The 27,890-nt window shown below is 55.1% G+C and overlaps 9 protein-coding genes across 9 annotated transcripts; 4 read left to right on the forward strand and 5 right to left on the reverse strand.

Moving 5' to 3' along the window:
- The first annotated feature begins 945 nt into the window (after nucleotides 1-945).
- CDEST_06874 (uncharacterized protein) lies at nucleotides 946-5,966 on the forward strand. The gene is made up of 2 exons (XM_062923033.1): nucleotides 946-2,223; nucleotides 3,301-5,966. The coding sequence occupies exons 1-2, from the start codon at nucleotides 2,120-2,122 to the stop codon at nucleotides 5,237-5,239; spliced, it is 2,043 nt and encodes a 680-aa protein (XP_062779084.1). The 5' UTR covers nucleotides 946-2,119; the 3' UTR covers nucleotides 5,240-5,966.
- A 2,421-nt stretch (nucleotides 5,967-8,387) lies between these two features.
- CDEST_06875 (uncharacterized protein) lies at nucleotides 8,388-8,898 on the forward strand (the record flags this gene model as incomplete). The annotated part of the gene is made up of 2 exons (XM_062923034.1): nucleotides 8,388-8,578; nucleotides 8,655-8,898. The coding sequence occupies 2 exons, from the start codon at nucleotides 8,388-8,390 to the stop codon at nucleotides 8,896-8,898; spliced, it is 435 nt and encodes a 144-aa protein (XP_062779085.1).
- Nucleotides 8,899-10,315: 1,417 nt separating this feature from the next.
- Nucleotides 10,316-11,338, reverse strand: CDEST_06876 (uncharacterized protein; the record flags this gene model as incomplete). Its single annotated transcript, XM_062923035.1, has 2 exons — nucleotides 10,316-10,783; nucleotides 10,811-11,338. The coding sequence occupies 2 exons, from the start codon at nucleotides 11,336-11,338 to the stop codon at nucleotides 10,316-10,318; spliced, it is 996 nt and encodes a 331-aa protein (XP_062779086.1).
- Nucleotides 11,339-15,923: 4,585 nt separating this feature from the next.
- CDEST_06877 (Putative Zinc finger, ZPR1-type, ZPR1, A/B domain, ZPR1, zinc finger domain-containing protein) lies at nucleotides 15,924-17,831 on the reverse strand. The gene is made up of 2 exons (XM_062923036.1): nucleotides 17,504-17,831; nucleotides 15,924-17,450 (listed from the first exon to the last, which is right to left on the reverse strand). The coding sequence occupies exons 1-2, from the start codon at nucleotides 17,630-17,632 to the stop codon at nucleotides 16,119-16,121; spliced, it is 1,461 nt and encodes a 486-aa protein (XP_062779087.1). The 5' UTR covers nucleotides 17,633-17,831; the 3' UTR covers nucleotides 15,924-16,118.
- Nucleotide 17,832: 1 nt separating this feature from the next.
- Nucleotides 17,833-18,746, reverse strand: CDEST_06878 (Putative ribonuclease P subunit, Rpr2/Snm1/Rpp21). The gene has a single exon (XM_062923037.1). The coding sequence runs from the start codon at nucleotides 18,695-18,697 to the stop codon at nucleotides 18,104-18,106; it is 594 nt and encodes a 197-aa protein (XP_062779088.1). The 5' UTR covers nucleotides 18,698-18,746; the 3' UTR covers nucleotides 17,833-18,103.
- Nucleotides 18,747-18,960: 214 nt separating this feature from the next.
- Nucleotides 18,961-20,296, forward strand: CDEST_06879 (Putative tRNA wybutosine synthesizing protein). The gene has a single exon (XM_062923038.1). It carries the CDS (start codon nucleotides 19,033-19,035, stop codon nucleotides 20,293-20,295), a length of 1,263 nt encoding a protein of 420 aa, XP_062779089.1. The 5' UTR covers nucleotides 18,961-19,032; the 3' UTR covers nucleotide 20,296.
- Nucleotide 20,297: 1 nt separating this feature from the next.
- CDEST_06880 (Putative EF-hand domain, nucleobindin) lies at nucleotides 20,298-21,446 on the reverse strand. The gene is made up of 3 exons (XM_062923039.1): nucleotides 21,019-21,446; nucleotides 20,620-20,938; nucleotides 20,298-20,560 (listed from the first exon to the last, which is right to left on the reverse strand). The coding sequence occupies exons 1-3, from the start codon at nucleotides 21,137-21,139 to the stop codon at nucleotides 20,398-20,400; spliced, it is 603 nt and encodes a 200-aa protein (XP_062779090.1). The 5' UTR covers nucleotides 21,140-21,446; the 3' UTR covers nucleotides 20,298-20,397.
- Nucleotides 21,447-21,598: 152 nt separating this feature from the next.
- Nucleotides 21,599-23,265, forward strand: CDEST_06881 (Putative origin recognition complex, subunit 6). Its single transcript, XM_062923040.1, has 2 exons — nucleotides 21,599-22,036; nucleotides 22,092-23,265. Exons 1-2 carry the CDS (start codon nucleotides 21,855-21,857, stop codon nucleotides 23,029-23,031), a joined length of 1,122 nt encoding a protein of 373 aa, XP_062779091.1. The 5' UTR covers nucleotides 21,599-21,854; the 3' UTR covers nucleotides 23,032-23,265.
- A 277-nt stretch (nucleotides 23,266-23,542) lies between these two features.
- Nucleotides 23,543-26,598, reverse strand: CDEST_06882 (Putative arrestin-like domain-containing protein). Its single transcript, XM_062923041.1, has 3 exons — nucleotides 25,664-26,598; nucleotides 24,649-25,533; nucleotides 23,543-24,592 (listed from the first exon to the last, which is right to left on the reverse strand). Exons 1-3 carry the CDS (start codon nucleotides 25,739-25,741, stop codon nucleotides 24,350-24,352), a joined length of 1,206 nt encoding a protein of 401 aa, XP_062779092.1. The 5' UTR covers nucleotides 25,742-26,598; the 3' UTR covers nucleotides 23,543-24,349.
- Nucleotides 26,599-27,890: the final 1,292 nt, after the last annotated feature.

The following is a 27,890-nucleotide window of genomic DNA, read 5'->3' on the forward strand; positions in this document are numbered from 1 at the left end:
CGCCTTGTCGTCCGTCCAATTGCCAAAGAGCATGGAGGCGTCAGTCAGCTTGTCCCCGTACATCATACTCCCTGGAGAGAGCCCCGCCGAGAAGTCATACGGGCCAATGATCGGAACTCTCGTCACAACTGCGCTGCCTCGTTACCAGTCCCGCCTCAGAACGGGCCCTATCGCCTAGAGGTGTGTGTACGACTCAGGTTTCGTGTATTGAAGGGGAGTCCAAGGCGTTCGTGAGTCCAACTGAACCTGGCTGACAAGTGGGGCTTGGGACGGGGACTCTTCTGGCAACTGGAGTGACTGAAATGAAATGAGCGACGAGACTGAGTGACTGAGGTGCGCTTGTCTGATCTGGCGCGACTTGGTGCGATGCGGACATGCATGTATGTACAGGTCGACGTGGCCTTGGCGACCTGGAATGCGCAATCCGGCTGGCTGGGCCTGAGAAAGTGTACTATTGATGCAAACTGCCTGGTACACGCGTCTAGCCCTGTCAGCTGCTTCTATGACTGCTAGGAGGGGGCGATGACTACCTTTCCTTATCCGTCCTTATCAAATCACCCGTAGCTCGCACCTTACCGAACCTACCGTACCGTACAGTACCTTCGTTACCCCCATGAAGCACGAAACGAACGAACCATGGACCTTGGCCATTTGGCTTGGCCTTTGGTCTCGAGTACCTTTTCGGGGCGCAGTCTCTCATTCGCTCTGCTGGCTGGGTTCTCACTCTCACTTTCGAACTCATCTGCTGAAAGCTGGAACTCACTCACTAAACTGGAACCACTCCCCCCCCCCGGGATTGAAAATTGACATCCGCAACTCTGGTTGGCCTAGGTAGTCTTCCCTTGGGAAACTAAAACCTGTGTCTCTCACACACACTCGCTCACCCTCGCTCGCCCTTATCCTGCTCTCCCGTCTTCCATGGCGCAAAAAACTCTCAAAATCTCGTCTCCCAACACACGCCCCTTCCCCCTTCTCCATCGCATCTCATTCCCATCTCGTTCCAATCGCATGCGTGCCTTTCCTTCTCTCTGAGTCCTTTCCCACCGCCCCTTACTTTCCCACCCCCGAAATTCCGATCATTTTCTTTTCTTTACACGCCCCCCTTGAATGCTCAAACAACACGTCAACCCAACCCAGTTTCTTGTGACCCGGACCACAATAGAGCCAACCTGCCTTACCCTCGCTGCACCTTGTATGGTCTCGCACACGGTCCTCCTTTTTCTAGTTTCAACACTTCTCTTTCTCTCTCTTTTTTTTCTCGGTCTGCCTCTCTTACCAATCCGCAATCTCGATCCCCTCAACCCGTCCTCGATCCATTTCATCGTCCAAAACCCGTCTTCTCAGCCGTCAATCATAGCAGTTCTCTCCGCTAAAGACGTCTTCATCTCGTTTAAGCCGCGCCGAAGCCTGTTTATCGCGCTTTTCCACCTGTCAGCGTCCGTGCTCTGGCCTCTGGGAACAGCGTAGGCAGTAGTACTTTGTACAACGGCTACGGGTACCGTACCGTACTGTACCTCCTGACTTACCATAACCTGCCTACCTACCTACATACTCACACGCGCCGCCCGCTGTCCGCTGTCCGCCCTGGTTGGGACTAGAAGTTCAACTGCAGATCTGGTGTTTGGGACTCCTCTCGACTCATCTGCCTTCTCTTCCCCAAAGGTACCTAACCTAACCACCCGCAGATAATAATACGGGATACCGCTAGAGGCTGAGGAATCCAATACCTCATCACCTCACCTTTCACACGCCTTCCAGTCTCCACTCCTCCTCCGTCCAGTCACAATCAATCTTGTCCTCAAACACGAAGCATCCCCCCGATCTTTTTTTGGGGGGGACCGTCTATTCTCCCCAACCCACCCATCTCCCCTAGCCTCTTGTCTTCTTACAACCACACACAACCATCTCACTCGACAACGCCTCACCCGCCAACTGTCCCATTCAACCTGATCGCCTGTTTCCATCCAAGCAGACTGGTTGAACTGCGAGTTCCCATCGCTTACCCCGTGTCAATTTGGGGTTTCACTCGGGTTCCCTGCGAGAACGCGCATCGACATCATTGCCTCTCGTTCAGCTGAACTCTCTCCCGATCACCAACCACCCAACAACACCGACTACGATGGAGACCACCGAGGTCGTCGAAACCAAGCAAACGTCGGTTGCACCTTCAGAGTCGCAGCAGCACCGACAAACCCCAGTTGTTGAGACCCCTACCACCACAGAGTAAGTTTTCCGGTTTTGTTTTTCCATTTCCTTCACGTCGTCTACTGTACTTGATCATTTTCGCCTGAGCTGTCGCATGTCGTTCACTTCAAATGACCATAATGGCGCTATGACCAGTGGTGAAGTCATGCACTGGGCAGTGTTTTCCAGTGTCCCCCCTCTCCCCATCATCCAGTCCCGTTTCCAGTCTATTCCTTTAACTTGACTTCTTTCTCAAGATGGTCCCCGTGGCCTTGGGACAACTTCTTGATGCCCCCCTTCTTGTTCGCCCGTCCAAGTAGTTGTGGACCATCAAGTGAGGTTGGCCCGAGTTTCTTCATCGTCCTCTTGCGAGCACCAACGCGCCCTCCCTTCCTTGATTATTGTTCTCATCATGGTCTTGGTCATTTCGAATTATTGTCTCTAGCCGCAAGCCTGGTTATTTCAACCTCAACGCTGCACCGCCTTCCTTAACCTTTTCATTCTCACCTTGACGCAACCTTTCCCGCCCTACGCTACCCAGCGAGCCCTTTCACAATGTCACTCCCATAATATTAGCCCTCCATCCCAGTCAAACCGAAAATGTGTGTTGGATTTCAGCCAGGTCTGAACTCAGGGCCCAGGCACTTTGCCTTATTTGATGTCTCTGGCTTTTCTCTCGAAGGCGTCGTCCCAGATTTTCTCCGACCCAACTCGGATCTTTCTCTCTGTCCTCCTTGGTTGCGAATTTCATGAGCAAAGAGCGCAATTGTTGTCGAGTTGTCAAGATGTGGCCGAGTCAGTTGGCGACAAGGTCGCATCATCTACTTGAAGACGCACAGAGCTCTCTACCCCTGCTCAACTCGACCTCAACCCTGAACTCCTCTCACCGGAAACATGGCACCTTAACTTCTGCCCCCCCTCTCATTACTTCATGGCCGCAGTCGGCTTCTCGGCCATACCGATATGTGTTGGTCACTTCTCACAGTTAGAATCGGCCCCTTACCTAAATCAAAACGAGCCGATCATGCAAGCGCACCTGACACCAGTGACAATTCAAGACGCTCCAGGATGACACAACTTCATTCGTGTCGTGGCCTTCGCTAACATGGACAAAAGTCACAGCTCAAATGGCGTCAAGCCCCCGGGCCTGGATGACGATGATACTGCCAATGATGACGATCTGAGCCCCCCTCCTGAGAATTTGAGTCCTGTATCAGGGATCAATGACCGCGCCTTGGAAGATGAGATCGTTGTAGGCAACCGCAATGGCGTGCCCAAATCGTCGCCTCTCCGCGTCGTGTCAGACCCAGAGGACGAGAACATGGCCGACGTCGAAGACGAGCCCGTCATCTCACATTACCCCAAGCGAAAGCGAGCGTCTCTTTTCAACGACTTGAGCGAGGAGAAGATGGAGAACGGTATTGTGACGGAGAAGGAGGGCACCCCGCGGAGCACCAAGCTAGCCCGTAGGCATGGGCTGGGAGGTGTCAAGGGGGTGATTCTCGGTTATTGGCGAGATTCACCTGTTCCCGACCCAAGGGGCAAGCATGCCGTTATTGGCTTCATCGACGTTCGCGACCGCCTTCGCACCCGCATCCAGCAAAACACACGGTTCGGCGAACAGGTATCCAGCGCTGACTACCCCCTGCCTCCCGGGCCCGGTGGCAGCTGGGTGACCTTTGAGCGCGTCGTCTTCGCCGACCACCTCGTCGGCATGGATCATCACCAAGTCAAGGAGTATGTCAAGCTGCGGACGGACGCTGTTGAGGAGACAGAGGAGGCTCGTAATGCCGCAGAGCTGGCCGCCGCCAAGGAAGCAATCCGCCGCGTCGAGGAGAACCCCCCTCCCGAGAACGTCGTGGCGCCCGCCATCGCCTATGGAGCCGAAATCCCCGACCACGCTACGATGCCGGCGCGGCCGGACTCCAAACGTCGCCGGACCGGTAGTGGTATCGGCACGATAAGCGGAGGCCCCGTCCAAACGCAGCCGGCACGGGAGATTATCCCAACGCCTCATTTCGATCCCCTGCTCGGCACCCGGCCCACGCGCATCATCGTTGGCTTTTGGAAAGGTTCTAGCGAACAGGATCCTGTGAACCGCCATGCCGTCTACGGTATCCTCGGACAGAACGACATGTTCCGAGTCAAGGTGGCTAGGGAGACTCGTGACAAGCGCTTCGTGGATGGTAACTTCCCCGTAGGAGCAGGCGCCTTGTGGATTCACTGGGAAGAGGTCGAGCTCGAGCCTCATCTCAAGAACCTGTCCCGTGCCGAAGTCAAGGAATACTGCCGTGTTCGCCAGTGGCAGCTCGACCAGGGTGAGATCCCCGAGGAGCGCGCCCACAACGAGGCGCGGGCCGTGTACGAGTCTCAGCAGCGCGTGGCTCACGGCCTCAACAAGCCTGGCGTCATGACTAGCATGGGCCCCCCTCCCGTGATTGTTCCCCAGCCAGAGGAGGAGCTCACCGAGTCTCTCGAGGCGAAGGCCGAGGGGAACCCAGAGCTGCGCCAGAGCCGCAGGACGGAGACCCGAGGCATTCGGCACGCCTTGCCCGACCTGGACAACAGACAGTCCCGCACGCCGGTACAGGCCCAGAACAAGATCGACGCCAGCGCCCGCCGCGAGATCGCCAGAATCGAGGCTGCTCAAATGCGTGCCGAACGCTTCGCTGCCGACCACGAAGCTGCTACAGCTGCTGCTGCCGCCGCCGCCGCCACTGCCAACGCCGCCAACATCGCCCATCCCCACATGATCCAGCAGGCCATGCCCAAGATGCCCATGCAAAACGGCAACGGCAATGGCCCGGGCCCTCGCATGAGCAATCTTTTCCACGAGCGCGACGAGATGCAGCGGCTCAACAAGGTCTGGGCTAGTCAGGAGGAGCACCGCAGCAAGGTCGGAGGCGAGGAGATCAAGTTCTACGGCGGTATAAAGTACGAGCGCAAGACAAACGGGCCCTTTGTCGGTAAGCTCGTGTCTCAGGGCACCATCATCAGCATCGATGGAGAAGACTATGTCGAGTACCGCGTACTCACCAAGCCGAGTTTCTTCTAAGCCGTCCCGGGCGAGCGCCCGCAACATGCGTCTCGTTCCCCCAATTTGGTCAGTCGGCTGGGCACATCCCTGTCGGCCCTACCCACCGCCTTGCATGAGACTCGACATCAAAAGTCACCTTAACGATCGTTTCCAGTTCCTCTTGCTTCTCTTCCTCCCCCGCCCGGTATGGGCGATGGAACGAACGGCTTCGGGATTTTCTTTTGTGTTTTCTTTCTCGCGACAGAAAAGAAGCGATGATCGGGCGACCGCGGGTCTTTTCCTACTATACCCCCCTTCTCAAACAGTTTCGACTAATCACCATTGATCTATTTTTGTCCTTTTCTCCGGCGCGCGCGAAACCAAAAAGCCCATATAGTTCTAGTGTCGTCATCTCACTCATGGAGAGGCTCGCACAAGAGGGGAAGGGGGCTATTATACCATGTTTTCTTTACGTTTTTGCTGTCTAGCACCTTTCAGATTTCTCACTCAGACCGATGACTTGGGCAGTCATGTCAAGACTGCGCTGGAAGGCGGGAACAACAGACAGATTTGAGTGATTGGTTTTTCTTCTGTTATTGTTCAGCTTTCGCGGTGCTTTTTTGAATCGGAACGGATACCCAGCGGAGGTTTGAGAGAAAAACTGGCCGGCGGGTGATGAAAGTGCGCTGAGCCCGCGTTAGTATCCGTGTCTGTAATTAGTTCCAGGATGTAGCTCTAAGATGGCACCGAAATGAATATTGTTCCCAGAGACCCCTGCGTCTGGTTCCATTGTGATCATAGAAGGTGGCGACAAGGCTTGTTGGGGGTTGTCTATGGGGTACCTAGTTGCGCAACTCGCAGAACTCGGCCAATATCTAGACCTGGACTGGCTCGACTACCCAACTTGAACCGCTCAGCTTGACCTCAGGCGGGCAGGCTGGCTTGAGACGGGGGGGCGAAGATGCCTTGTCTTTCATATGGCCAATCCATCTTTTCTCCAGGCCAGACGACTCTCCGGCCAGAAGAAGGTAAAAGATGACTGTTTTTCTGTGAGTCTGGTCTGATATTGAAACACTGACAGACAGACAACCTTCCAATCGAATGGAAATGTCGAAAGCCGCAAGAATCAACCGCAAGAATGACAACGGCGCCCGAAATCGCAACAACATGAAATTCGCGAGCCAATCGACGTTTGCAGACGTTTGATTTCCTCGATGTCTCGGCGCAGGGAAGACCCTCCGAGACATCCAACTGCTCTGGAACCTACGGCGGAAGCACGGAGCCTGCGGTGGACTCTGCTGGACAAGCTGGAGGCAATTGGTCACGGAGGCTGTGGCTTCTCTTCTGAAGCAGGCTGCAGTTTCGACCCTAGCATACCTGTAGAGGTTGTGTTGTCTAGAAAATGGTTCCCGAGGTGCTTGAAAGGTTGCCGCCGGAGCCGGTGAGATGCATGGGGTCGAGGTCGGGATACGGACCTCAAAATCATTCGCCAGTTCGGTGTGGTCAAAGTTGAAAACCACCCATCCTGTTCTCACTACCTCCTCCCCATTGGATTGACTTCACAATTTGCCAGGCAGGGAAGGAACGTAGGTTTGTGAGGAACTCTTTCATGAAACTACAAATGATTCATCTGCCTAGTTTCTGTCGCAAACAGTCATCACCTCTCAGATACGAGAAACACTCCGTGAAGGAAGGGGAGTTTAGCTTCAGAGTTAAACGACGTTTAGATTGTTGAGTTTTTTGTCCCATGTTTCGTTTGCCAGGGTTGTTTGTGCACACTGAACGGGGCAAAGATCATACATCGTACGCAACAGTCACTGGGGTCATCTCAGTCGCCCGAAACCTTGTTTGGGACACCGGCAGTCAGACACGGACTTCTCGCTGCCAGCCAACCAGGCTCCCAATCATCGGAGGAGTGTTAAAAGATACTACTATCTGACAACATGAACAGGCAACTGTTGGAGTTTGCCCTTTGGGACATAATGGTTTGGGGACAACTCCTCATCAGCCAAGTTAAGTCCCATAAGCATGCGGCAAACGAGACAATCCGGACGCTAGTAATGCATGTTTAACGCAAATGACTTGTTCTGATACTTGTTCTGGTGCTTGCGGTAGCGCTCGCCTTACCGTCGCCGCCGCCGCTATCTGTCTGGTGCTGGCTGGCACAATGCTTGTTCTAGTGCTTGCTCCAATGTTGATGGACGGCAAATCCAGATGTATTTGGCAGAAGGCGAAGGGCTTATAAAAGTGAAGAGGTTGTCCAAAGGCAGAGAGTTTAGAGAGCTCAGCTTCAACTCACTTACCTTCTTTCCTACTCTTTACCTATAAAACCAAGTGCCTTCCATTAGAAAAAAACATGGCGTAGCCTATACTTATACTCATTAACTTGTGTGTGATATATACCGCTTATAATCCAATACACCGCAAACTATGGCGTTGAATTCTCGCTCGATACCCCTAGTATCTGTGGTATGGGTCGTCATCTGCCACCTAGGCAACCACCACGATGACAGAGATGGCTGGTAAAGACAGTCGTCGTCATGAACAGACAGGTTGAATCAGGCTCCTGCCGAATTCTCGGCCCGAAACCCGCAAGACTTGCATTTGAAGCTGCCACTTGGGTATCTAGGTATCCCGAGGTACCTACCTACCCCGGGAAATTTTTCCCTCTCTAACCTCCCTCGCTTCAACCTTCCCTTATTTACCGTCGACCTACGAGACTTGTAAAACCTTAACCCCGGAACCAATAATCGCACAAAAGTGGCAACGTCCATGATACATCTTGTGAAGATGGCTGCCGTTTAAATTTCTGTGCATGTTGAGGAGCTCTGTGACGGAGGTTATCCTTTACCGGGATCAGCGAGGAGGGGGACATGCAGAGCCATCCGACTTGGCGATTACGCCTTGGAGGAGATGGCAGCAAGCACAGAAAAGGCGTCGTCCGCTTGTAGTGGTTGGGCATTGCTTGCGAGGTGGTGTGGGGCGGGAAGCCTTGCACATTGTGCTGGCAACGATGCCGCATTTACCATTCAGATGCTGCTTGCCGTTGGCAATTTAACGACTGAGCAGTTAGCTCAACTCAACGGACAGTTCTCGACAGACCCGGCCAAGAAGGGCATTCCCCCTTCCCTCCTCCCCCCCTTCCCCAGTCGTGGGTTGATTACACCCTGGCGCGCGTCAATCAACCATGGTTGCGCAGGAAGATTCGGACCCTCGTGGACCCTGCGCCTTCCGTTCAGGCCAGATTGTCTGGTGGGAACATCGTCACTTCGGATACCAACAAGTTCATTTGACGTCTGCAGAGGAAGGCCGTGCCTGCCCCGTCTGCCTCGAACGTCGCGCAAGTCAAACCAACCGGATGGGTTCGTCCCTATCTGCGTCAGGTCGCAAACATACACCTTATCCGAAGGAGACAGTATTTCTTTATGTGATCTGACACATAACAGACCACAAGCCTCACACGAGAGCGGCCTCTCCTCAATTGGCGAGTGTTTCTCGTCGCCTTAGAGGTTGCCAACGCAGGTGACATGGGCACTTGGCGTCTCCCCACTAGTCGTTCCGAAAAGATCGAGCGGTTACCTGAGCAGTGGAGGACCGAGAACTGGTCTGAATATTGGGAGAGAAACTCCAGCGGTCGGACGTTAAGTAGCTGGAGCCGCGGCGCCAGTTGCTCCTCTTGGGACTGCCATACGAGGTAGAGCGTGAGCAGAAGTCTGACAGGCGAGATTGTCATCACCAACTTCCTCCTTGATGGCGTTGAGGATGCGACCATTCTTGCGCTTGAACATGTGCTGGGGAACTACTTTTCTGCGCTGGAAGGGTTATTTACCTTAGGGGCCTTCTTTTTGCCCTTGTGCCTTTTCTCGGGAGCGCCAGCAGCCTCGGCTTCTGCCTGAGCATCTCCAGCCCGGGCAATGTCTTGCGACAAGGTCTCGACTTCCTCCTCAACCTTAAAACTGTTGTCAGTGACCAACTTCTTAACGTCGCTAGCAACGTTAAGGTTTACTATTATCAGCCCAAGACAGTCAACTGAATGGCTGGTGGAGGAAGTCCTTTCCCCATCCCCATGTCAGGACTTTGGGCGTTTCTTCAGCTTCAGCTGGTACGAGAGGGGCCAAGATGGCCAGTGTAGGCGTCAGCTATAGCAAAGAGAATATAATCACGTCAACTTCACGGAGGACTGGGTCCGTCTCAAGCCAGCTTACTTGGACGAGACCTGGAAGGGGGGCCTAGACATTTCCATAACAACCATCTGCGACGTCAGCCGGTGGCCTAAGAGGTTTATCTACAACAACTCCGACACTATTTCTCGTCATCCCAGTTCGGGAACACTTTCTGACATCGTCCTCAAGCGTCGCCCTCAAGCGTTCTGTCTGCCTTTGATAAGACGTATATGGCCCGCTCGTCCTTTTTAATAAAGACGGGTTTCTCAGCCAGAAGGAAGAACGGAATAACGATGATGCTGGGACGGGGGACAGGTGTTGGAGGGCGTAGATGTTATCTCTGGTATGGTATTTCGATGCTCTTGGTACAGCCTTTGTGGTGCCAGCTAAGAGGACTCATGGTAGATTATGCTTTTCCCAAGACAATTGTAAAAAAGGGCGTAAGAGAAGAAGAAAGATGGAGGCTTGCGATTGCGTTGATCCGCCTGGTGAGTGAAGACGCGAGGAAGGAAGACGATGCCCTGCGCGAGTTTCCTTAATCGGGATGAGGTCGAAGAACCTGTGGGAGTCATGTCAGTTGGATAATACATGGTAGCTAGAGTTGGCCTTGTGGGACTGACTGACCCTGAGTAGTCTGCGTTTGGCTGAACCACCAGTTAGTGGTTCTCTTTGAAATCAAAACTATAGCTTTCGGCCTATCTCGACAGTGTTGTGCAACTGTAGATACCTACCTTTGGGGACAGCCTCGACTGCGTATCTTGATGGCAGACAGAACTACACTCGATTTTGGGTGGATAGTCTTCTCTCACAGAAGACTGCTATTGCGGTTTAGCTGCTTAACAACTTGGAACTGATCATAATGTGCATGCCCGATATTATTAAACTCCGCGACTGATTCTTAAACTCGCAAACAAGAAACTTTGATACTAAACCCGCCTCTGCCTCCGTCGCCTCATTCCTCACCCGCCTCCATCCGGCGGAGCAGCCAGGGCTTGTTGACCTGTGCAAGGGTATAGTCAACCCAAGACTGAGGAAGGATGGGAAGAGGTCGGACCGCTTTGATCTGCTCCCTCTGCTCCGCTGTGGCGGTCCCCAAGGCGAGCATTATCTGCACATTGAAGGCGGCAAGGTTGCCAGCACAGTGTGCAAGGCTCTCTCCCCATGCCGTCTCGTACGCAACTCCCAGCATTTTGCAAGCGGCCGATTCCCTTCTGTGGTTGCGATCAGCTCCGAGACAGTAGCGCCAAGCCGGGTGGAGCTGCAAGTCCCAAACCTCGGCGTTCGGTTGGTAGAAGTAGTCGAGTCCAAGACGGCAGAAAGTCTTCTCCTCCAGGCGAGAGTCCCAGACCAGGATGACGATCTTGCGGCCTTCGCCCTTCTTCCTCTCCTCGCTGGTCAAATTGCTTCTCCGGGCGTTCTCCTATCGCGACTGGATGAGCTTGGCCACGTTGACCTCTTTGACGAACTTGCTGGACTTGAAGGCAAAACCGTAGGAATTCGAGTTGTGATCGACGGAGGCGACGTCCCGACAATTCCCGGCGTAATGGTCGCTATAGTCGTCGACGATGTAGTGATTGGAACTGACGTGCTGTCGCCAAATCAGGCCACGATCCCCTGGGTTGGAACGGCATGGGAGAGGGCCCACGGCAGCAGTCGGCCCAGGGAAGCACCCTGGAGCCTCAGCCGCCGCGGCCGTCTTGACAAGCGTGGCGGGCGTGACAGGCGTAACAGCAATCGGCCCAGGGAAGCACCCTGGAGCCTCAGCTGCCGTGCCTGGCACAAACTCGCCATGGCTCTTGCATCCTGAGATGTTGCGCGTGTCGAGGACCGAGATACCTATCTCGGTGATCGGTTGGGTGCGATAACCTCCCTCCCAATGTTTCTCAAGACACAGAGTCTCGAAGTCGATGGAGAAGAAAACGGTATCCGTCTTGAGGGCATCCCGGATGTTGCCACACTCGTAAGAAGTGTTCATCCCATGGTAGGAAGGGTATGAGTCCCGTCTAGTGAAGAAAGTTAGTCCCATTACAGCAAGTTACACAAGACGACCAAGATACTGACTCTTCCTGGCTGCTTAGGATGCCTGGCTGGTCTGACCAACATGCCTTTCGAAATTTGGGTCTGTTGAACAGAAGTGCAGTATCTGCGGGTGATACAGGCCCTTGGGCGGAGGCGCTTGGGTCAGACATCTGTTGATCGGTCAGTTGGGTTCTGTCGGATCAGCTCGTTCAATGAGACGAGAGATCGTATCAATGGCACGAAGAGCGAAGTGAAATAGATATACTTACTTCTCTGCTGACTGGAAGTTTGTGCTGATGGGAGAGGGAGATGGGTCGAAGACGAGATAGGCTGGAAATGGGATGGGTCGAAGACGAAAAGATGGTTTGAAGACGAGAAGATGGGTTGAAGACGAGAAGATGGAAGGGCGAAGATGGATTGCCGTGGAGGTACTTAAGGGAAGAGAAGGATTTGTGGGGACCTACCCTGCTACCTGCCCGGGCACCTAATTAGGTAGGCAGCTGCTCGGCTACCTTGGTTTGGCAAGATTGGGAAGGAGCTAGGCGTACGCGCGTGAGGCAGGTGCCTTCCATTATGTACCTAGGTAGGTAGGCAAGTAGGTACCTTCGACTTGTGGGCCAAGACAGAGACAAAAGAGAGAAGGTACTAGTTACTGACAACAGAAAGCGAAACTGGATGATACATTAGCTTATGAGGGTACTTGGCTAGGGAGGTAATTACATACGAGAGCTCAGTTTCAGAGCTTCCGGAAAGTGGCAAAGAGTCGGACGCGTTATCGAGGAAAAAAGACTCGGTATCAGAGGGACGCAGACTCCTCGCCGTGGGTGTCGCTGGATGCCACAGTGGCAGAGCGTCTGCCATTGACTCGAGTCTTGGGGCAGTCACACCATCTACATCCTTTATTGGTGATTGAAGTCCTCAAGAACATGAATTGGTTCGAAAATCGAGTTCATTCTGGTCAGTGTCAGCTTGAGCCATGGTGCGAACCAGCCATGCTGCCGGCGTTGACATAACATCAGCATACCTTGCAGCCAACATCAACAGACTGAACCATGACCGCGTGCAAGAAGATAAATAGTAACGGCCTCGTTCAGATTCCAGGCTGTCTGTACGCGTTTCCTGCCAGTACCTACACCACCGCTCGATCTGCCTCTGCAAAGGTGCAAATACTAGTACAAAGGATCCTCTTAGCTCGCCCCCCAAGCTGTTGCATGCATGGGTTCCCAGGCTTAAGATTAAATGGTCCTGGGTTTGTAATACCCTTTGTTCCAATTTGCATGGAAATCATGGAAATTCTAAAATGAGAGAATTCGGAAAGTAATCTCAGATCAAATATTGGTGTGGTTGATGCTATTGATGTTCTTATGCTCGACGGCCCATATGAGGTTGTTTGTATTACTAAGCAATATGGGCCAAGCCACGGCCCCCTCACCAGACCATTGGCAGTCCAAACAGCCAACGTTGAGTAGTCCATCGCCCCCGAATGCTTCATTTTCTCGTCCTCTTCAGGGGGAAAATGGCCAAACAAACGGACGTTGACAATGCGGAGGAGCAAGTAAGGGAGAAACGCAACTATCATTTCACGTTTGAGCGTTCAAATACGTACGATAGGGCCAGCACCAAACCAAGGCTTTAGTAATATGGAAATGACATGAGAACTCACGGCTTAGGTAGTGGTCCCGAATATGCCTTGATGGTTGTAGGTTGCTGAAGGTACCTGTTGATAGCGAAGATGTCGAGGCTTGTCGGGCGGGGACACGCGGCCCCATAATTCCGGGGCGCTTCGGCATCCCGTGTCTTCTTGGCTTCGGCGTGTTCGCCAGGTGACAGACTTACTGTCGCGAATGATTTGCCGCCACAATCCATCTTTAATGCAATGACTTGAGCTCAACAATTCTGTGCATTGCTGGGTGGTTATTGGATAGTGTCAACACAGGATACACAGAGCCTGGCTGGCACCAAGGTGATGGTGAGCATCAACTCTGGGGCCTACTCAAGACAGATATGAACCAATGCCAACTCCAGAGAACCTCACCCTGGGTTTTTCTGTCATGATTAGTTTTTCTAATTGATGATCTGCTCTGGAAGCACAAACATGTACTACGAAGTTGTTCCTGAGTCGAAGGGGGGCGACCATAAATTCACCTGAACACATTTCTTTCTAACCAACTCAACTTATAAATGCCCAGTAGACGTCAAACAATTGCTCCCGCCTTCAGGATACTGTATTATGAAAGAGCTAAGACCCAATGGTGAGGGGCCGAACAGGAAGTGTCACAAACCTGACGAATGTGACAAAACACCAAAAAATGTATCATGATGGAGACGAGATTCGAACTCGCGCGGTTTCCCATAAGAGAGCTTTCTTACGTAAGCCTAAATCTTACACCTTAACCACTCGGTCACTCCACCAGTGTTGCTGTTGATGCTTTGGGATGAGTTTTGAGTATATGGAGGGTGTTTGTGCGTGGTGACGTGTTCTCAAGGTTCTTGGTGCGGTGGGGGAGCGACAATTGCGGGAAATGCGGGCTACACGGGCTCCATCACACTAGTCCTATCTAGGAACAAGCTCGGGAAACCTGTAAAATCCATAAGTTTGTTTCCAGCTTGTATCCCCTTGTCGTCACTGCGCATTTCATCCCCTCTGACGTAGACATCACATACAGGGTCACAGCCCAGGAATCCAGACGACAAAATAGCGTTTCCCTGTGACATTAAAATGAGTTTTGTGTTCACTAGAAAGGCAGTATTTGACAGCGTTTGTTTTGGGCATGGTTGGAAAGCATACTATGGAAATTTGGAGACGTGACTGAAAGCGTATTGCTGACTAAGACACCCACCATGCTTGAGTGTAAAACAGATATTTGCGTCCTTCAGAAACAGGAACATCATCCAATGTTCTCTAGTAGACGCAAGTTTCAACATGCGTGGCTCCAGTGAATTTCGGATCGAGGCGTTCTTTCAAGACGGTTGGTAGAACGAGCAAGACCTGTCGAACTGCACCAGTAAGTGAGTCCCACTACATCAAGCTGGAACAGAGTGTCAAGCTGCCCTGCGGAGCCCAAACGCACGATCCGTGCGTGAGAATAACTTTTATTCTATCTCAGTCAGGGGTGCGGACACCCCCGAAATGGCCGATGGGGTTGTAGGTCATTACGTAAGGCTTGTCCGTGAGTGGGGCCGAGCCGGACCGGAGGTCCGGCCAGGCACCAAAGAACTTACTTGGTCGGCCCACTCAACGAACCCCAATCAGTACCTGTGATGAGTCGAACTTAGTCGATGTGCCCTGCGATTCACATGTCTTGCGACAAGAACACAATCTCCCACAGCAAGCAGTCTTGGGACACCTTGTCTAAGTACCAAATCTATTTATTTCTGGATTACACGCTCTAACTCGTTAGGCCTGGACGAGGAGAACGGTTGGAATGCCGTCGTGAACCGGCAACACAATCATGATGACACTGATGATTGTTCTCGGAATGAGCCCAAAGTCTACCTGCCTGACTTTGGTCAGAACATCCGAGCAACATGGATCACGCGAGGTATCCCACTCCCTTTCGTCAAGACGAAGGCCGGCAACCAGCGCCGGCTCCCAACCTTTGTTAGTGGAGAGGGAGATCATAACTTAGCGCAAGCGATATTTTGGTGCTCCTGGGACATCTCAGCCGTATACCTCAATGTGCTCAAAGACCAATACCACTTTCAAAACCCTTGTCTCTTTGGCCCTTCAGCTATCTACTGCAGTGTAGGGGGGACTGCCTTCCTTTAGGTATGTGGGTAATTGGCAGACCAATTTCCTGGCTCTGAATGCGAATCAATTAGCGTCCTCTTCGTATCGTGCCTCCACACAATTTGACCTTTGCAGTTCCCAGTGTAACAATCGTTGTATTCGTCGTCGACGTAGAAATCTGAGCTAGCGTGCAGTCGCCACAGGCAACCATACCCCCCGGGTTGGAACAACATGGGAAAGAGTCGACGGCGGCAGAAGGCCCGGAGAAGCAACCTGGGGCCGCTGCAGGAGCACCATAGTAGGCTCCCTGTGGTTATTGTTGCACCCCACAATGGTGCGCATGTCGAGGGTAACGACAATGGGGAATTGAGAGATCACGGGACCGAGAGGGATTGGTCTTGATTGGGAAGGCAATCTTGGCGTAATTGCCCACTGCAAACTCAATAACACATCTTAGTCTCTTGTTTCAATGCGTTTGCCTTCCTTGGTCAGCTGCTTGACAACGTGCCTGCCTACCTTATTACCCCCTTATTAAAGACCAACTAGTCGCATTATCATCATCTCCTCATCTTGTGTGAATAGCATCAAAAACAGTCAGGTGCTAGTCAGTTCTATGTTTCAGACGAGGCGTGCTCGTGCAACACCCTCAACCTAGTCTCGCCGGCGTGCAAGACGCCGCCCATGGTCTTGGATCGAAACCCCAGAGAACGTAAAGGGTGGATGCTTTGTGATATGACAAGAGCGATTCGGATGTTGTAGCCGAATACCAGTCTGATCACGAACACGAACGGCAGAGGGGCGGGCAGTGGTGCAAAGGTTGGAAATGTGCCGGGCAGCTTGTACTATTGAACGCCCTCTAAACTTTTAAAAACCCGCCTATGCGTAGGTATCATCATCATGTACGTATTTTCGTCGTCCCGCCCACCTGTCCATCACCCCCACCTAATCCTGAATGCGTCATGAAACTTTCTCACCACATCCCTAACAAACCCAACCCCCTCTCACACTATGAGGTGTTGCCCATGTTGGCGTCGAGGAGCTTGTCGAGCTCGGCGAGCTTCTTGGCCTCCTCCCTGGCAACAGCCTCCTTGGCGGCGTCCTCCTCGTAGCCCTCGGTCTTCATGTCGAGCAAGCCGAGCTCCTCCTCCTCCTCGTGGGTGCGAGGATAGTACTCACGGGTGATTGACGGGTCGGGGGCGGGAGGGTCGACCAGCGGCTGGACGAAACTGCTGGCGAGGGGGTCGGTGAGAACGACGGTGAATTCGCGGTTACCGTTGATGGCCTCATCAAGACCGTCGAAAAAGGCGGTCCACCTGCCCTTCTCCTCGGGGGCAAGGGAGTCACCGCCGCCGGCGCCTCCGGAGCCGCCGTCGGCCTCGAAGATCTGGCTGCGCAGGTCGTCGCGGACCTGGGTCAGGAGACCCTCGATAGTCGTGAAGCGACCGCCCAAGGTGCCAGGGTTTACGGACAGGTTGAGCTCAGGGCACTCCAGGGCGCAGGTCTCAGATTTGAGAATGTCGCGGGCAAGGTCGATATTGCCGTTAACCTTGACAATGATCTTCTCGCCCTTCTCGGGGATCTCGCCACCAGTCTTGACGTCGTTGGAGCGGTAGCCGCAGTCGTCGCAGACGGTGGACATGAGGACGACCTGCTTGAAATGGGGGATATCGACCATCTTCATGTGCGTGGTGCAGGGGCGCATGCAGCCCGGACAGCTGGCGGGGAAGCTGTAAACCTCGTTGGGGATGATGTCGCCCTCGGCGGTCAGGCCGGGGTTGGCGCCGGCGGCAAGCTCGTCGGCCTGGGCGTTGGAGATGCCAAGGGCCTCGTTCTGTTCCGGGGTGCGAATGAACTCGTGCTTCTCCCATTTGCCAACGCCATCCTTCAGATCGGGGGTGATGAAGGAGTTGCCGGCCGGGTCGTCGACGGTGAGGCGGAATGGGAAGGCCTTGCCCTCGAGCATGGCGCGGCCCTTTTCGATGATCTCGGCAATCTTGGGGTAGACCTCGGGCATCTGCTCCTTGCGAGCCTCCTGTCCGAATTCGAGATCGTTGATGACGGTGCTCAAAAGACCCTCGACGTTTGTGAGCTGGCCCTTGCCAGAGGGCACCTCGAGGTCGAGCTCGGTGAACTTAACGGTGGCTGTGTCAGACTTGACGACCTGGCGACTAAAGTCATCCATGGCGGTCAAGCGAAGCTCGTAGTATGTGCCCTTGGGCTGGATGGAGCCGGCAGGCTGGACCTCGCTGTTGGCAAAGCCGCATTCTTCGCAGGAGAAAGACATGATAATGATTTCGCGGAAGTAGGGGATCGACGTCAGGAGCAGTCTGGTGATGCCCTGGATGTCGAGTCAGTATTTTAATCTTCGCTTGAGGATCGCGCTCAACTTACATTCTTGCCACAGTTCATACAGAGAGACTCGATCTCCTCGACGACCTGCTGGTCATCGCTGCCGTCAACCTTGGAGCCGATGGCCTGGAAGAACTCGTTCGGCGTCGTCTTGGACTCGGGGGCAGCCATGGTGACTGATTTCTTCGGAGAGTAGGATATGCGCAATGTCTCTTGTGTACAGTTGAATCGTCCAAGGAGTTGCGCGACGGTAGGTTGGACGTTTTGTTATCGGCGGCGAGTGGGAGGGAACAAGTGACTCGGTGGGATGGGGATGGGGATGGCGATGGCGGGGTCTTGAAATTTTTGGAGGGGCAATGGCTGCTGCAGGCCCTGCAGGATGGGCACCGACGTCGACGTGTGTCATTAAGCGGGTCCCCTTTGGGTCCCTGACTCCCTTGGAGAGGCCAGGAGGGGGGCACCCAAGGCAGGAAACCTTCGAGAATATTCCCGAGAATAGCCTGCCCGTCAGTCGGTTTGTAATGCCGCCCGCGGAGCCAAGTCTTAGAAATCGAAAGTGCGAATTTATCCACCAGGATTCGAAGATGGGAATTCTGGGATATTGACCGCCCCTCCCCGCTCCTTTGGGGAAATGTGAGCCTCTCATCCCAGTCGCCCAAAGTCGGCGAGACTCAGGTTCCTGCTCCCGGACGATGACGTCTTGGCCTGGCTCAACAGCGCCTGCAACCCGGCCTTGCGGTTCTTCGCCCGCTTCTTGCTGCTCGAGTTGGACGTTGCCGGCTTGGCTGGTTCGGCTGTCGGAACCTGGCGACCCTTTGCTGCGGGATGCTGCTCGGACTTTGTTCGACGTCTCACAGCGGGCGGCGGAGGGGGCAACGGGATGTTGGTCGTTCGGCTGCAGTGTCCGCAGGTGAAAAGCTTTCTCGTCCCGGCGCGTTGCCGAAGCTCATCCTTGGCCGCCTTGGGGTCGCGCGTCTTGATGTTACCGCGCCGCTTTCTCTTCAGCGCCTTTTCGGTCTCGAGCTTGAGCGTGGTGCCCTGGCCGGGGATCATGATGTGGCCGCAGGCACCGCAGACGTGTTGCCTTCGGACGTCGTTTTGCTCGGCATCGTTGAGGAACATGAGCTCGTTGTGGCGGCTCATGAGGTAGGCCGAAGTCTCAGGGGCCGATACCCGGAGGAGATGAGCCGCATCGTTTAGATAGCCCAGATGTACCGGTAGGGTTGACGCGTCCATGGTCGGTTTCTCTGCCGGTTTGAGGCGTGGCTCAATGCAAGCATGAAGGGATCAACAACGGTAAAAGAACCGAAGCCGGACGAGATGAGTGAGATTTGGCGGCGTCTTTGATTTTGGGGACGATGACCCACTTGTTGCCAGCGACCTCAGGGTGCCAAACAGGGGTCTGAGCCGTTGCAACCCCCTGTAATCAACCGTCTGAAATCACCAAAGGGCTGCAACACCAAGGAATTGCACTCACTGACTCTCCACATCGTCCGTCTCGTCGAAATCGGAGTGTGTGTTGTTAACTACCTAGTGTTGAGATCTCACTTGGAGAAAACACGTAAAATATTATGACGGTCCCAAACAACAAACCGCGGGGCAAGAAACCCAAGCCAGAAAACCCGATATCAGCAGCAACTCGCGCGTGGCTTCTCTCACTCCCCCTGCAATCCCGACCATGGAGCACCTCGGACGAACTAGACACGCTTCTCAGCCAGCAAACACCAAAACGCTTCGCCGTGTACGAGCCCATGCTTCTGCTCCCCGCCGGGAGCTTCGACAAGGGCCTTTGGCGCACTATCCTCAACCAACCAGACATCACGGATGATAAGATCCACCAACTGTGGGATGCGATCCTGTGCGAGGTTTCCAAGACGGGCTCAGACACGCTGACTCACCTCGCCGTCAACGAAGGAATCCCCCTCCAGACCAGCGTCGCGGGAGACGACGAGCTCACCGCCGACAAGGGCGAGAACATCCTCCGCACACCCAGCGGCCTCAAGATCCTGCACGGCGACTTTGGCCCCTCCGTCAACCCGGCCAGACCCTCGGTCGAGGACTTCGAGGCCGCTTTCTGGGTGTCGACCAGGCAGAACGGCATCTACCAGACATGGGCGCCGCGCTGGACCATGTTCAGCCGTGGCAACATCAAGGAAAAGACACGTCTACTTGACTTCCACAGCCAAGCGGCCCCGGAAGCAACATCCCATCGCCGCCGGCCGGCCGCGGCCCTGAAGAGTTACTGGGCCGTGGACTTATATGCAGGCATCGGCTACTTCACCTTCTCCTACGCAAAACTGGGCTTGAAGGTCCTCTGCTGGGAACTGAATCCGTGGAGCGTGGAGGCGCTGCGCCGTGGTGCCGTCGCCAACGGCTGGCGCGTCAGGGTCGTCCGGGACGCGGACCTTGAGCTGCCGGCCGCGCGCCTCCTCGGGGGTGACGAGCATATTGTCGTGTTTCTCCAGGACAACCAGAAAGCTGCGGGCAGGATAGCAGACATGCGCGCCTCGGGCACGGCAGTCGATGTGCTACACGTCAACGGCGGACTGCTTCCGACCAGCGAGCCTACGTGGCGCGCGGCATGGGACATGACGGCCGCCTCGCACGACGACTGCTGGCTGCACCTCCACGAGAACGTCGGCACCCACCAGATCGAATCACGACGCACGGAGATCCAAGGCCTGTACGATGGCTGGGCGGCGGCGGCAGCGACGACGACGGTGGGAAGCCGGGCGGCGGCGGTCGAGCATGTCGAACTAGTCAAGACGTACGCGCCCGATGTCTGGCATTGCGTCTTTGATGTACATATTACAAGATCTAGTAGTGTTACATGACCGTCGTGAATCACTTTTCCTCTCTCGCTCTCGTCAACGTCGTCAGCCAGCCTATCCCGCCTGTCCATACATTCCTCAATGGGATGGGAACCCGAGCGGGCGCTATGACCGCCGAAACTTTTGCGGGATGTTGTCCTCGACAATGGCCATCTGGTCGAGCTGCTCTAGCCTCTCCTGCTCGTCCTCCATCTTCTCGTGCTTCTTAAAGTGCTCAATATCCTCGGGGTGCGTCAGGTCTTCGAGCTTGGTGTTCTCGTCATGATACCTAGTGTTGCGCCCGTCAGCTTCTCCTTATTTCCCACCGGGGACTGACAAAATACTCACTGCTCCCAATGGTGGATCTCGTACTCGTACTCGTCGTCGCCGTGGTGCCCCGGGCCCATGCCTAAGTCCGGCAGCGTCTTGCCGGTCTTGATGAACTCATCCCACTCGGAGCGGGTGACGTGGCCGTCGTGGTTGGCGTCCAGCAGCTGCATGAGGTCGTGGAGAATTTCGAAGCGCTTCTCCTCGGTGACGTGGTGGTTCGACTCGTCAAAGAGGCCGTACGTGCGGAGGATCTCGTCGCCTTGCCAGACGCCGTCGCTGTTGTAGTCGTGCAGGGTAAAGAAGGATGCCGTGTCCCAGCCTTCCATGTGGTGCTCCTCTGTTGGAAACGTGAAATGTCAGCGCGAATCCATGATTGGAGGGGCGGAGCGGATAGCTTAGTTTGGGGGAGGGGCATACCGGCCATGTGCTTCGTCATCCAGTCGGCGTTCTCGTCCACGATGGGCTTCTGACTGTGGTCGCCGCCGTGGGCGAGAGCGCTGCCGGCAAGCGCCAGAGCTGCGAGGTAGATGGTATACATCGTGGTGACAGCTTGTCGCGATGTGACGGAACTTCTAGTGGGAAACGACACGTTGCACGCACGATTGAACACAATGGCGAGACACGTTCGAATAAAAAGTGCGCAATGGGGCTAGTCGCCGATAAGGTAAAACAAAGAGTTGGCTTCGGGTAGATCCAGGAACCGAGCAAAGGATAAAAAAAGGCTGGGCCGAGGGCGAAGAGGGAGGGAGGGAGGAGAGCGAGCTTACAGGCGATGGGCTAAATCCAAGGAATGGGGAATGGGGGAACATGCAAGATTCGTAGGAACAGGTGGCGTCCGCCATGGCCAATTCAGGGGAGTTCTGGGGGCACGGCAGATGCACGGATCGGCGATGGACAGGGGCTTAAACGTTCTGGACCCCAGGGTCCGCCCCCGTGCGGCGTGCCAAACTGCCAATTAAGCTTGGGTGACGCAACAAACCCGTCCTCAACACCATCCATCACACCATCTCGCCCTTGAACCTTTTTCTTTCTGTACCTCGTCACATCATACGCCGACCAATCGCTCCGAACGGCCACAAGAAGCAGACCTGAGAAACCCAACTAAACGAACGATACCCCAGAAACCTTTGGGCGTCCCAAGAAAGGACATTCACTGCTCAACGCGTCCTCGACGCGTCTTGCGCCGAAAGCTCTTCATCTAGCACCCCCCGAGCCACATACCACACACACTACACGCCACACGCACACCCACCATGAACCGGTCCATAGAACAGACACTTTTGTCGCTGATGCCCACCCACAGCTCAGCTTTACCGCCGCCCCTGGTAGAGCTTGCCGGTTCCTTGCTGGCACAATCGAGGCACAGAGCGAGCACGCTCAAGGCAGACGAAGAAGTCGGGCGGTTGTACGCCTGCGCACACATCGCCTGCGACAGGTAGGCACTCTGCATACTACCCATTCCAATTTGCGTTTATACTGATCCTCGAAAGACTCAAAATCACATTGGACCTCCCCCCAATCGAGCCGCGGCCTCCAATCCCTCCCCGAATCTACAAGCGTCTCTACAGTCACCTCGACAACATCCTCCCCAACTCCGCCCTGAACCGCACGCCAGGAAAGAACGGCACACCGCGACACAGACAACGGCACGGAGTCGATTCTCCCGTCAGGACGCCACACCGGCCGACGCCCACAAAGGAACGTTCCCTCGCGCAATTTCGCTCAGGCGCAAGCGGGCCCAACACGCCGACAAAGTCGACTGGCAAGGCCACCTACCCTTCGGACAAGTCCGGCCTCCACTTTTGGATTCTGCCGACCATCCGCTTCCTCTGTAAGCAGACAGGGCAGCGGCAGCTCGGGCCGACGATTCTGGCGGGCATGGAGTATATCGTCGTCCCCGGCGGGCGAAGGACGCGCGACGCGTGGGTGAGAGCGAACCTCGCCGCGCTGTGCGGTGCTGTGTATTATCTCGTCACGAAGCAGGTCAAGAGTCTCAAGCTGGGGGAGGGTGTCGAAAACGAATCGTACGTGCCCGAGCGGAAGCGTATTCTCGAACTCCTTGCGAAGGCGAGGGAGGAGGTGGACTCGAGAGGGCTGGACGAGGACGAAGCGTGGGAAGGGTGGGCGCCCGTCAAGGCCGCGGAGTTCGACGCCGCTCTAGAGCAAGTTGCGGATCGCGGGTGGCTTGAGGCCGATTGGTATCGCAGCCTCGGCGATATCATCGAGGCGGGCAACGTGATCGCCGACAGTCATCGGCAGGAGGACTCGTACAGGGCGCCTGTGCGCGGAGCGGACACCATGTTCCAGGACCGGTACGACTTTTTGAGTGAGAAGAAGCGCAGGGAGTACAGCACATGGAAGGAGGATATTCTTAGGCGCATCAATGCGATGGAGAAGGAGGGCGCGGAGGCCATGGATGTCGACGATTGAGGAAGGGGTGCTGCGTTGACGCCTCCGTTGACGCGCGGAGGGTGTTCCGCCTCGGGTATTGTTACCCGGCGGTGCTTATCGGAAAGGGGCCGGCCGTGATCGAGCTGCACCCGCTCCGCTCCGCTCCCCGACGACTACCGAAACAAGATTCAAGTCACGCCGTCACTTATCCGAATCACCGGTTTTCCGAGGGCGTGCCCCCCCCCCCCCCTCCCCGTGGCATCGACATCTATTGGTGCGATGACCATAGATATCCCAATCGCTACAGATGCCCGCCCATTCTCCGTGCCTCAGCATGCCACTAAATAGCGCCTCACAGCTGGCTTGTGATACTGTCTTTTCATGTCACAGCACCCACTTCTTATCCCGTCAACGAAGCTCGTTCCAACTCAAACCCGCACCAAAACCCAAGTGAGGGTCTTAAAGCGCCGGCATTTCCCCCCTCACACTCACGACCTCGTGCTCGCTCCCCTCGGCTCCCGCTACACAAACACCTTGTACTGACAGCATCAAGACGAAAACTGGCCAAGTCAGTTGTATCGGGTGGGATGAGAATTTTCTCACTCCCGAGTTGCTTGTCTTCTCCTCCACGTCCCTCATTTGTAGGTGAATATGTACAGCATCAAACAAAAACAAGTCAAATGGTTCTCCTCGTTGGCAACTCATGCACGCCAGTCACCCACCACCATCTTCTCCTCCCCAATGTTCGTCATCTCGTGATATGATAGTAGTGTCTTGTCCAATTGTGCCCCCCTCGCCAAAAAGATATGCCCCCGCACGGAGCCCGAAATTTGTTGGGTCTCCTCCCTCCTGAATTGCCTCTCAGCCGGAGACCCCGCCAACGCCGTGCCGTGATGATGACCGTCCCGCCTACCGAATGAAAACGGCGCTGTATAAACGCCCCAACGCGCAGGCCCCCGCGGGCAAACCGTAAAAAGACCACTCGCCGAGTGTATCGTTCACTCGACGCCGCTCCCTGTCCCAGGGGCCCAGTCAGAGAAAAAGGGCTGGAGCTTCTGCTCCTGAGGCTCCCAGGCTTGTTTCATGCTCCGTTCCTGCCCTTGTTAAGTCACCTCATTCGACTGTGACAGCAGTGCCCGGTCACTTGTGCTCGTCGTGGCTGGGACTTCGCAGTTCCAGTGCTGGAACTGGAGGCTGAATGCCACCAGCTGGCCGGATCGGACCGGATTCGCCCGCCGTCCCGGGATAGACCGCCGACCCTTGCAGGCAGCTGGTCGGTCTCGTACCCCGCAGCCAGAAGCCGAGAAAACCGCCACCCGATTCGTACAATTACTCTCTCAAATGTTACCGGCGTTGTTCACTCAATCAACGGTTTTTTCTGTCCTCCCACCAAGCACAAACCCAATGTCTTCATTGATTCCCGATCGTTTACCAAGACAATCGACCGGGCCGGAAGCATTGGGTTGTTCGGGTCAACATGCGAGGCGTCCTTGGCGGCTTGTTCGATGGCGTCCATCTCCTCCTTGCACGCTTGCTGATCCATCGGGCAGATCACCAGTGGCTGCCGAACTGTGAGATCCTTCGTGGAGCCGAGTTGCGCCTGTGGCAAATCGTGAGCAAAAGCGAGTGTTTCATGGGGGGACGATGGCGACTCACCTTGACGGTCAGGTAGAACTCAATCTTGTATAATGTTGAGCTCGTGGTGAAGGAAGTAACTTCGTAGAGGGGAAATGCGGGCTTTCCCCTCCGAATGATACCGTCCGGATCACGCAGGTCCTTGGAAGGAAACACCAAGCCGAGGTTTGTAGCATAACCCGCCTCGGGCATCCTTGTGTTCACGAGCTGCGTGTTTTTCGCGACCTTGTTGACCTTTTTCGTTGGCTCGTCGCCTTCGGGGTTGTACGTGATCTCCTCCTCGATGGTGACGGTGATCTTCTGGATCGTAACCTTCAGCGCTTTCTTCATCCAATCGGGGTTCGGCACCAGTTTGATGTAAACAGTTATCGGGTCGAGGGGGCCGTAGCTCCATTTTGGCACCGAGATGCCCAGCGTGACGACACTTGCGTCGCTGACTTGGCGCGACTCGGGTTTGTTGTACATGCCGAACGTCGACAAGGTATCGTAACGCTGCAGCGGTATGGGGAAAGAGTATTTGTTCTGTAGCGTGTGGCCTTGCTGCACGGTGACAACAAGCTCATAGTAGGTCTCGGCGGTTCGGCTAGGGAGTTGCAGCGAGGCGGGGGGTATTCGTCGGTTCGTTTCTTCGCCGCCCCGTCCAAAGGGGATGAACAGGACAAACGGCAGGTCCATTGCGATGACACTCTCGGCCTCCTTTCCAGACTGGCACCGGAACAACAGCAGCTCCTTACCGACGACGTCGGTGGTCTCCCTCCTCGGAGTACCCAGGTGTCGTTTCGCGACATTCTCGGCGGCAGGGTGGATGGTTTCTCTTCGCTGGAGACATATGCGCACGAGCGATACGGCGACGGGCATGGAAAAGCCCTGGGATGGACGGATCTCGACTTTGCCTTCGATGCGGGGCTATGTTACGAGCAAGAAAACAAGTCAGCAGGGGCGGGGGAGTTGCGCAAAGGGGTGAAGAATGAAAAGCGTGGAGCAGACTCGATCCAGCCTCCCCCGACGTCATGACGAAGGGAACGAGCGCACGTACTAGGGTCGCAGAGATGCCCGGGTAGCCGACCAGAAAGCTGCTGTTGGGCGGACCGGAAACCCTCACGAAGGCGGCCATGCTGGCTGAATCGCCAGAGATTCGAGAGAGAGACTCTCACGGGTGTGTAAACGATGAGAGTGTTTGGCGGATGGCGGAGGTGAGGTTCTCATGTGTGTGTTGGTGGGTGGGCGGCAGTCGTGCGTCGTCGTCGTCTTAGGCGCTGCGCGCGTTGCCGCCTGGTGTTGGTGGTGGTGGTAGTGGTAGTGGGTGTGGGGTCGAGACAGTTGCGTCCAAGCTATTGCCGTCGGGGACGTGCTGCAGCGGCGAGAAGAGCAGAGCGCAAAGCCCAGCGGCGGCATTACATGGACGGATCGTCAATCGGCCGGCCGCCTGGTGTTTGGCGTCGTCGGGGCGGTTGTGGGGGATTAGTGCACAGTCCGGCGTCGAGATGGGCGGTTGGGCGCGATGGGATTTGGTGGGCGCAAAGTAGTCGGAGGGGGTTGGAGAAAGCGGCACGTCCTGAGTTGAGCCGGAGGGGGTTTGGAGCCGAGTAACCAACGGGCGGCGGTTGTTGGAGTTGTGCGGGCGAGAAACAGTCGAAAGAGCAGGAGTAGTAGGAGGAGGATGAGGAGGAGAAGGAGGAGGGGAGCTGCACACAAGTGACGGGCCAACAGAACAGAAAAGAACGTCAGTCCGGAGGGGGCCAAGGAAAGCCGCGGTAGCTGTTGTGCGGTACCTCAGTTCCAGCTCTAGGTGGATACACGGTCCGGGCTGACGCAGCTTATTTTCGCTTCTGCATTGATCTTCCCAATGGCAAAAAAGAATAAGCAGTAACAGCACAGCAGCAGGCGAGGCTCGTCGGTCACCGGTCAGACCAGGCCAGGAAGCAAGCTCGAGAGGAATGAGAGGTGGGCGAGTGGTGGTGGATTGCGAATGGGGTCGTGCAAGTGGCACATTCGGCTTGGCGGTTGAGCGGGGGGGGAGAGAGTGAGTGGTTAGTGGTGTCGTCTGTCTGTATGCCTGTATGTCCGCCTGTACACAGTGCACTACGTGTGCTGTAATCGCAGCCCTTGCGCGGCTGTTTGCGCCTGTACGGGATGGATTCGCTTCACACTCGGGTGTGTTGGTGTTTGTGGTGATTGGGTCGTTTGCTGCTCAGCCGCCGAGCTATGTGGGCAACTTGTCTGGGCGGCAGAGAGAGACGAGAGAATTGGGACAGGCGACCTACAAGTACAGCCTCTTCCTGAGTCGAGCTACACTTTTGGGGGCGAGAGGTGCAGACGGATCCTCCGTGTCGGTGTCAGATAGCGGTGTTGGTGTCGGTGTCGGTGTCGGTGTCGGTGTTGGAATAGGGACGAGGTCTGGAGGTGCGCATTGTTTTGTATCTTGGTCACGACTTATATCCAAACGCCTACAGCTGTCCAACGGTTAAATTAATAGAAAGGGGAACCGGGAGCCGGCGTCACACTTTCATCTTCAAAATACCAAGGCTTTCTGGATCGTCCGTTTGTTTGACTCGACCTGGGAAAGGCGCTGAGAAGGACGAAGGGGACATGTTAGTTGGGAAAGGGTCTGAGTTGGGGGCCGGGGCCAGGGGGTAAGCAGGCAACTGCTGGGACGATTGGCATGGCGGAGAGGGACGGCCCCTGTGGGGAAAGCGGCAAGCCTCTAGATTCTAGGTATTGACAGTACCAACCCTACCTACCTACCTAGGCAGCCCGGTAGGTTTTAGGGATGGATGGACAATGGCAATGTGGATGTTTCTTATTTCTGATGGGTGTATCCGCAACCACGAAGCATCAGACGGCGATGTGTGTGTACTTATAAGTACTGTATGTGCTTGGAAGCCTTGCTTCCCGAACATTGATGTTTATTCATTCCCTTCAGTGACCCACGCGCAATCCATTCGTAAGTCGCGAGTCGTGAGGCGTTAAATCAAAAGGCCAAGAAGAGCTCAACTAGCAAACTCCCAACCCAAGCCCCATCCTTACCGACTCGATTCGACGAACCGAGTAAGCACTTGCATCAGCGTGGAGCTGAACAGCCGCAGTGGTGTTTCAACGTCGCTACTCATCCATCAGGGACCGAGTCACATCACCTGCGGCAGCAAAGTCAAGGCATTTTTGGCGTATCTGGCCAGTCCTCGACCCTGTCAAGATTGGCGTCGATGAAGCCAAGCGCTAAGAGTGGGCGACACTCATCGAGTTGCAATTGGTGGTCTTGACTC

This window comes from Colletotrichum destructivum, chromosome 4, assembly GCF_034447905.1.
Source record: "Colletotrichum destructivum chromosome 4, complete sequence".
Classification (NCBI taxonomy): Eukaryota; Fungi; Ascomycota; class Sordariomycetes; order Glomerellales; family Glomerellaceae; genus Colletotrichum; species Colletotrichum destructivum.